General features: G+C 58.3%; 1 protein-coding gene across 1 annotated transcript; it reads right to left on the bottom strand.

The window, feature by feature from the left end:
* Positions 1-348: 348 nt before the first annotated feature.
* On the bottom strand, positions 349-3,734 carry Nkx1-1 (NK1 homeobox 1). Its single transcript, XM_051165245.1, is given in 3 exon segments — positions 349-1,174; positions 1,176-1,206; positions 3,269-3,734. Coding segments are annotated over 3 exon segments (1,323 nt in total).
* Positions 3,735-8,189: the final 4,455 nt, after the last annotated feature.

The following is an 8,189-nucleotide window of genomic DNA, read 5'->3' on the forward strand; positions in this document are numbered from 1 at the left end:
AACTGAGAGCTGACAGCTTTGAAGTCCCTGCTCAGGGAGACACACAAATGGATAAGAACCCAAGCGGACAGGAAGGCAGGATTAGCATCCTGCGGCGCCAGAACCCTCGGAAAACGCCCGCATGGCTTCCTGTGGTTTATTAAGAGTTCTGCAAAGTGCTTGGAGCAGGCCATGGGAGCCTTTCGTTTGGCCCCAGGGCACATTCGTTTATAAATTTCTCTTCCGTAGGAACCGGCTATATACAGAACCAACGACTGAAACCTTAGAAAAGAGACAGCCGCCCTCGTCTTGTCCTCTGGCGGAGAGAGGCCGCGTGGTGCAGCCCCCGCTGGGTCCTGGCACCGAGGTTCAGAGATGGGGCGCATAAAAGGCGGGCGCGCCGTACGTCTGCGAACCCAGCACGAAGGGCGAGAGCACCGCTGGGCTGGACAAGAAGGGCAGCTGCGCAGCGCACACCAGCCCTCCCGGACTGTGCGCCGGGTACCCCGCCGGGCCGTGCAAGGCGAGCGGCGCGCCCATGGGCGGCGAGGGGCTGAGCGGACTGAGGCCGCCGGGCAGCCCTGCGCCGGGCCCTGCTCCTGGGCCGGGGCCCCCGCCGCCGCCGGTCGGCGCGCTCGTGTCAGCGCCTGGGTTTTGCTTCTTCCACTTGGTTCGGCGGTTCTGGAACCAGATCTTCACTTGTGTTTCGGTGAGGCTCAGCGACAGCGCCAGGTTGAGGCGCTCACACACCGACAGGTAGCGAGTGGCCTTAAACTTGTTCTCCAGCGCCACGAGCTGCTCATAGGTGAAGGCGGTGCGCGCCCGCCGAGGCTTCCCGGACTTGGAGTCCGAGCCTGTGCGCTTCCGCTTGGGCTTGGTGGCCACTGCGGTGCCCTGTGGGGTGTTCCCCGCGCCCCCCGCTCCCGCAGCAGTTGCAGGCGGGCCCGGGACTCCGGGCGAGTTCCCGCGGGGCCCTGGGGCCGCGGCCTCATCCACAGGGGAAGCCTCGACCTCAGCCGCTCCGGGGCAGCCCGACCCGCGGGCCCCGAGGCCGCCGCTGCCTCCCCGAGCCTCCTCGGTGCCTTGAGCATCCTGCACCTCGGGCGCTTCGTCCTCGTCCTCGTCCTCGGGCGCTTCATCCTCGCTGTCCGCGGTAGGGCTGCGACCACTGCCACTGCTGTAGCCGTTGGCCTCGGCCCTCCTCTGCCCTGTAAGAGTCCCCAGCACCTGCGGTAGGCGGAAAAGGAAGAGAACAGAGGGTCAGGCCCGCGCCCAGCCACCCTGCCCGCTCCCTCTCCGGAAGATTCTCTTTTAATCGTTAGGATTTCTCCTCTTCCTCGTCTGCCCCTTCCCCAGAGATGTTCTTTTTCTCCCTCCCTGGCATCTTTCCTCTTTTTGGCTTCTTGCATTTCCTCTCCGCCTTCCTTCGGAAGGACCCTCTCGGTGCCCAGCTGCATTTGCTTCCCCATCCGCTGTCCACGCCTCCCGCCCTTAGGTCTGCGGTGCGCGGGCGGCCCTCGGAGTGTACAGCGGAGAAAGAGCTCCGATCGATTCACGGGGCAGATACAAACTTAATTAAACTCATTTTGTGCAATGTACAAACTAGTTAAAGTCCATTTAATTTATTTCGGCGTATATTATCTTCCAATTACAGCGGGCGCGAGGCCAGCCAATTACCGTACACTTAATAGCTGGAGGGGCTAGAGACCTGGGGTGGGGTCCGCCTGCTGTGAGGAGGCCACTTCTGGAGCCCAAAATCAGTTGTCCTGGAGCTGTCCCTACCTAAAGCTCCAGGCCCTGAAAGCTAGGCGTCGTGAAATGCTGGCTTTCCTGCCGGCCTCTGGGGCCCATTACCTAGCTCCCCCGCGACAACGTCTTAAGCGAGACTGCAGCTTCCTTTGAGCTCGTGGAGTTTGGAGGTGGGGAAAGAGCATTGTGAGCTTCTACGCACACGAGCCTGGGAGGTGGTGTGAGCACCAGTCCCGCAGCATCCAGAGAGAAGCTGCCTCCAGAACTGCATTTTTGCCTCTGAAATTGGGAAGGCTGTCTGTCTCCTATGCAGGAATCTGAAGACTGTTCATGACCTCACCCACAGGTGGTCTTTACATGCCAGAGGAGGCCTCCATGCTTTCCAACCCACTGCCCCGTGTTCTGCTCTCAGGCCGAATTGGCGTTGACATACTGGAGCATAAATTCGCTCCTTGCGAATACTCCCAGCTCAAAAGACCCAGGACACACGAGGACTGATGGTGTCCTGTCCTCAACTCCCAGGCAGGGCAACTATTCCCTCAGGTGACCCGTAGCCATCCAAGAAGCCCCAACCCTGCCTGGCTGCCCTCATCAACAGTGCAGCGCTCACTTGCTGCCTACACAGTTCCAGCAGGCAGCCTCGGGTTCCTGATAGATCAGCTCCTTGTCGGATAGCCGGATAGTCGGAGGGGTCCAACTGCTGCCTGTGGGGACCTGCTCTTCCTCCCTTTAGGAACGGAAGGTCAAAGCAAAAGCGCTGGTAGAACTGGCGGCCCCAGTCCCGTCCTCCAGAGCGTTCTGGTCCGTGCGTGGCGCAGGGGCCAGGAAGTTAGAGGGAGGACGGGGGAGGGGCACAAAAAAGCAATCAGGAGCTGGTCGAATGCAATTCGCGATCAATAGCTGCCCCTAATAAGTGTAATAGGTTTTAATCGAGTAATTATCCGAATTTTGACCCTATAATTTAGATGTTCGGGGGGAGTTTGCAAGGTGCTTGAAAGAGATATGCATGCGCCGTAATGGGATATCGACCGCAAAGGGGGCGCGGGCCGCCCCATTACCGGCCGCTTTCCGCCGCTAAGCACATTTCCCTTTAACTGTAATCGAAGGGATTTAATTGTTTTTCCAGAGATAACCAGCGTTTTGTCACAATTAGTCTGATTTGTCCAAAGGGGGAGGGCTAGGGAGGCCACGGTGGGGGTGGGTAAGTCACCAAGCCAGCCACCGCCGCAAGTCCCTTTGCCTCCAGCACCAACTACCCTCCAACGCCTGAAGACTGACTAGCCGAATCCTGGACCACTGTCGCAACCCCAAAGCCCCAGGTCTGGCCCAGCGGAGCCTTTCCAGAGGCGTCCAGCAGTGAGGGCCTTAGAGTCCGGGTCGGGAGGAGGCCATCGATGCCTGGCGCAGACCCCGCGCTCTGCGAACTTTCTAGAGAGCCTAGCGGGGCCAAGTCAGGCCCAGCTTGCCGCGGGGTCCCGGGAACATAAACATTCCAGAACAGTCAATGCCCTGGCCCCTAGCGCCCACCCCTTATACTCACTTGTAGGTTCAGCTCCCGCGGCCGTGGAGACTCCTGTGGCAGCGGAAAGGTTTCGTCGTTCCAGCTCTGAGCGTGGCGAACGTCCGGAGGTAGCGGGGACCGGGACGCAAGCGGCTGGGGCGCATGGAGCACACGTAGTGGGCACCACAGGGCCCAGTAGCACGCACCGGCGTCTCCTGCTGTTGAACTTGTTGGGATCTAGAATGTCCAGCACTGAGAAAGAGGTGGGGCGCGGGGGCGCGGCAGGCCGGGCCGCTCCAGCCCCTTCTGGAACCGCGGGCACAGTGTCGCTGGCCGCGAGCGGAGGGACTCCAGCCCGGGGAAAGATGGGCAGCTCAGCTCGTCCGTCCATAGCGTCCCGAGCTGTAGCAGCAGGAGCTGGCGGTGCGGGCCCCGAGCCGGGCCCGGGCAGTGGCGGCGGCAGCGCGGGGACGTCCCCAGGTGCCGCCGGGCCGCTGGTACTCATGCCGGCCTCGGGCCGCTCAAGCGGCTCGGGCCCGCTGCCTATTGGGCTCCCATCCCTGCGCCCCGCAAAATCAGCCTCAGCTCAGCTGTTCTTGTCCCTCTTGGCTAGTCCTGCCTGGCGTTGCCTCCGCCACCGCTTCAGGAGCCCGCCGCGCCCGACCAGTGCATTTATGGCGGCCCCGCCGGAGGCGCCCACGCGCCCACACGCCGCACACACGTGCGCCCGCAGGCGGCCGCGGGGTTCCGCTACCCTCGTTAGCGCGCACGCCTAATTGGCTGCGAACGGTCCCAGGCGGAGTAGGCGGACCCGGTGCGGGACTCACGGACTGAGCCGCAGAGCCAGACAGACAGACACCCTGCGGGGAGCCAGAGCACAGTCCACAGGAGGCTGTTGTGGTCAGCACGGTACCGCTGCGCCTCCGCGGGTCTGGAAACTGCGTGCCCGCCTCCTCGGCGAAGGGGGAGGAGACAGCCCGGCTTTTAAATAATTGCGGGATCAGTTGGCTGGTGGAGGGTTGCAGAGGCCCCAGGGCGCGTGAACCCGCGAGCCCTGAGTTGGCGTGGGCATTCCAGTTCAGGGTACAGCTCTGGGGCAGGTCTCTCCTGCGGCAGAGGCACCCGGGTTCTGGCCTCCCGGGGCACCAGGGGCTCCCGCACCCTCCGCAGCTGGGACGCTGGACGGAGTGTGGGGGCTTGTGCAGGTTCTGAGTCTCTGCAGATCTTCAGCCCCTTGCGAGGCTTGTTCCTAGGGTCTGTTTCGCTGCCCTCGGGTTGCTATCTTTCGTGTCCGCAGCTCTCTGGTCAGGATCTCTGCCCCTTCATCCGCACCAGCCCTGACTCCCGCCCCCTTGACTAGATCAAATTAGGGACAGCGTGAAAGCCCCGCAAGGGGCGGGGCTGACGGCCGCGAGTGACGCTCATTAGAAGTGGAATCGAAATGAGAAGGACTAAGATGGCCCTCCCGATCCCCGCCCCCCCAAGGGGTGACCGAAAAATCGTACAAATAGCAGGCGCCCTACATAAAGATCAATACCCTTCATGTAATGGGAAAATGTGTGTTTCTTCCAGAAATAATACGGAAACAACCCCCTTCCCCCACCCCTAACAAATCAGAAGAGCTGTTCAAGGCCTGAGTATTTGTGCACTGTCTTGTCCACAGGCTGGATATTTGTAGGATCGTCTCCACAACCTCGGAAGGTCGAGCTCGGCTCCGGAGGGTGATGGCCTGGTAGCCGATGTTTTGCTTCCGAGGGTCGTGAATTTCCCTCCTCCTCTCGCTCAGGCCAATGAGTTGACCCGCCTCTGATGGACCCAGGTGGGACCCGGCGGTGAAGCTCGTGCCCAGCATGTGAGTGTGTGCGCCGCCGACGTGTGCTCCAGCGGGTATGCGCTCCTCCTCCCACTGCGGTCCCGGGAGCCTGCTCTGCACAAGGACGGTCCTTTGCAATTACCGCGGGCAATGATCCTTCGGAAGCAGAAATTAAAAGTTAGGAGAAATAATGGGGGACCGATCGCCTGTAATTTGGGCCAAGCTCGAACATGCTGAGCCTCTGGGAGGCTGGGACGGGAGGAAGGAGGAGGGGGGCAGGGCTCTCCTCCCCTCCGTTTCTTCCCTGCCCCCTCCCGCCCTCATCGCGTGCTGGTCCATCCTGAGATTCTAATCAGACCCACAACACTGTGTCCTTCCTTGCCAGGACTTGATTATTCTTTATCTTTAAATTATAAATCACCTCTGGGGAAGGAGGGTGGGTAATCTCTCATCGCAGTGAGGTAATTATCTTCTTCCCGCCCCCACCTTGGTCTTTGCTCCCTCCCTCTTCTCAGCTGAGTTTGAATATAGATGTACACGCCCCATTCTGTTACACACACACACACACACACACACACACACACACTCATTCAGAAGCGACCAACACACAAGCAGGAATTCATTCATGAGCACCCATACACAGTCAGAAGGTGGTTCATAAGGGCAGTGCACTACACCGCTTCACCCCTCCCCCGTTTGATCCTCCTCCGCCTTCCTGTCTCTTTTAAGTCTTTTGGTGAGGACTGCACACAGGCCGGCTGCCAGGCCTCCATCCTCTAAGAAGAAGAGCCTCTTTGGGGAAGGGGAGGGGGAGGGGACTGGAGGGCAGGGCTCACTTGCAGACGTGGGAGCTGGCTCTGGGTAGTGGAGACTCCCTGTGACATCCCTGAAAGCACAACTCTCCCACAAGCATTTGTCACCAGCACAGGTCACCAGAGAGGTGAATGTTGCCAAAATTTAACAGCAGCCACAGCACTCACACCATACTGGGTGAGTGAGAGCTGGCATGGTTACACTCTCTGCCATCACAACACCAGACACCTGCCTGTGAGGAGATACAAAAATAACCTGTTCAGTCCTCTCTGCACAGCTTTCCTTCAGGACAAGCAAACACAAGCAAGCAAAGTGGTATTTCCTAGAATGTAGGTGTAGCCTTCTGCTAGGACATAACAAATATAACACAATGTGTTAATAGGATATGACATAAGGTAACATAACTTGTTATAGAAAAATATACAACTAGATGTTGGTTGTTGTTGTTGTTGTTGTTGTTTCCGAACTCACACACTTGACACTGCCAAATGTTCTCCCTGCCGACGGGTGGGTGGGGGCTGGTCAGAGTTGAGTGTAATGCAGAGAAAGCACCACGTTGGCTGTCCAGAAGTTCCTAAGTGCCGGAAGTTCACTCCCCCTGCCCTGCCTGCCCCTCAGTATTCTGATAGGAACTGTAGCAGGCAGGGTAATGAGCGTCCAAGCTCACATCCAGTTCAGAGGAGCAGGGTGAGCCTGAGGGTCCTCCAGAGCTGAACGAAGCTACCTCCTCTCTTCTTCCTTTGGTCTGGGGCTGTGCTGTGTGGACCTAGCTCAAGGGGGAGATGGAGGCAGCTTCTCCCACGGTTCCCATCCTATCTCTGAAGAACAACCAAAACGTAAGGATGCCTGATGCTCCTCCCCCTCTCCTAGATCTCCAAACAAGGGCCCTCTTCCAGCCTCAACTCAAACTGTCTCCGGCTTATAAGGACGTCCTTTAGCAGCTCCTAATCACAATTGATTGTCAATTAGACCCTCATTTGTGCAATCTCTGCCCATCTGCCATCTCAGGTTATCTCCAACTCACCAGCTTCACTTGTGGGGCCCCAGGTGGGCACTGACAGGTGAAATTGCAGTCTAGAGAGGAGATGGCTCTGCCTGCTCAGTGGATAGGAAACATCCCCTTTCCTGCTGAGCCCTACCATGGTAGGTCAGTCAGGGTGACATAATGTGTCGGACCAGGGCATCAAGGTAGGGACAAGGGTGGAAATCTGGGAGCTCTATGGATGGGCTTTAAGGTTGCGCACATGCACAGACAGCTTCTAATTTGGATACTGTTTGCCTCGTGTACTGTAAACCTCCCCTCCCCTCCCCTCCCCTTCCCGACTCTGCCCAGTCACCAGGACTCCCAAAACCTTTCTGGCAACATGCAGAGGCAGAAACTTTATTTAGTCATCTGGTTCACCATGTGTGGACTCACACACTGATGTCTGATGTATCTTGCAGCCTCTGAGTGTTCTGCCTCCCCATAGAAGGATGCAGTGCAGGAAATTCTTAACCAAACCTGTATCAATACTTGGCACCCTTTGGGTCTTTTATCCATTCAAGAATGGACACAGAAACCCAGAATAAAGAAGGAGCTCTGGCTGCTGCCCTCTCCACCTTGAGAGGCCACAGAGGAGGAACTGTTATAGGCGCTGCACACAAGAGCCCAACCAGTAGGCTGGAGGTCAGAACCGCGGACAGCTCCCAGAGCCTCGGTGAGAGCCATCGGCTGCCAGGTCAGTACCGCGGACAGCGCCCGTTCTAACACCGCCTAGTCAGCACCGCGGACAGCGCCGCCCCGCCCCCCCCCCCCCCCCCCCCCCCCGCCCCACTTCCAACCTCACCTTCCAGGAGACCAGGTCAGAGTCAGGTTCAGCTGGACGGTTCTGCTCTCCACTCATGCACCGTCCCCACTGTCTATTACAAGTCTGCCCATCTCAGAGCTCGCCCACAATCTTCGTGGGCACAGTGTGGTGTCTGGACCCCTGTATTTTACACACCTAGACGAGAGTCACACCCATTCACCTCACACCAAAGGCCTAGGGAGTTTTTCAAGATCAGTGGCTGCTGGTTTTACATCCTCCTGTTCGAATGGTATGGGGTTCAGAGGTGCAAGCCAAACCCTTTAAATTTGAAACCCAAACCAGCAAATAGAGCGCCAGGAGTGTCTCCGGGGCTGCAGGAATATGATGGTTACTGTTCATGGAGAGAGAAGGCTGCACAAAGCAGTGGCTGGCTGGCTCCCTCTCTTCAATGCTGCTAGTTAGACTTCTGATCTAGAAGAGTTTACTAGCCACAAGACACAATGGGGTAAACTGAGGCCAAAGAGGATCAATGGGGTGCTCAAAGTCT

This window comes from Acomys russatus, chromosome 22 (genome assembly GCF_903995435.1).
Source record: "Acomys russatus chromosome 22, mAcoRus1.1, whole genome shotgun sequence".
NCBI classification, from domain to species: domain Eukaryota; kingdom Metazoa; phylum Chordata; class Mammalia; order Rodentia; family Muridae; genus Acomys; species Acomys russatus.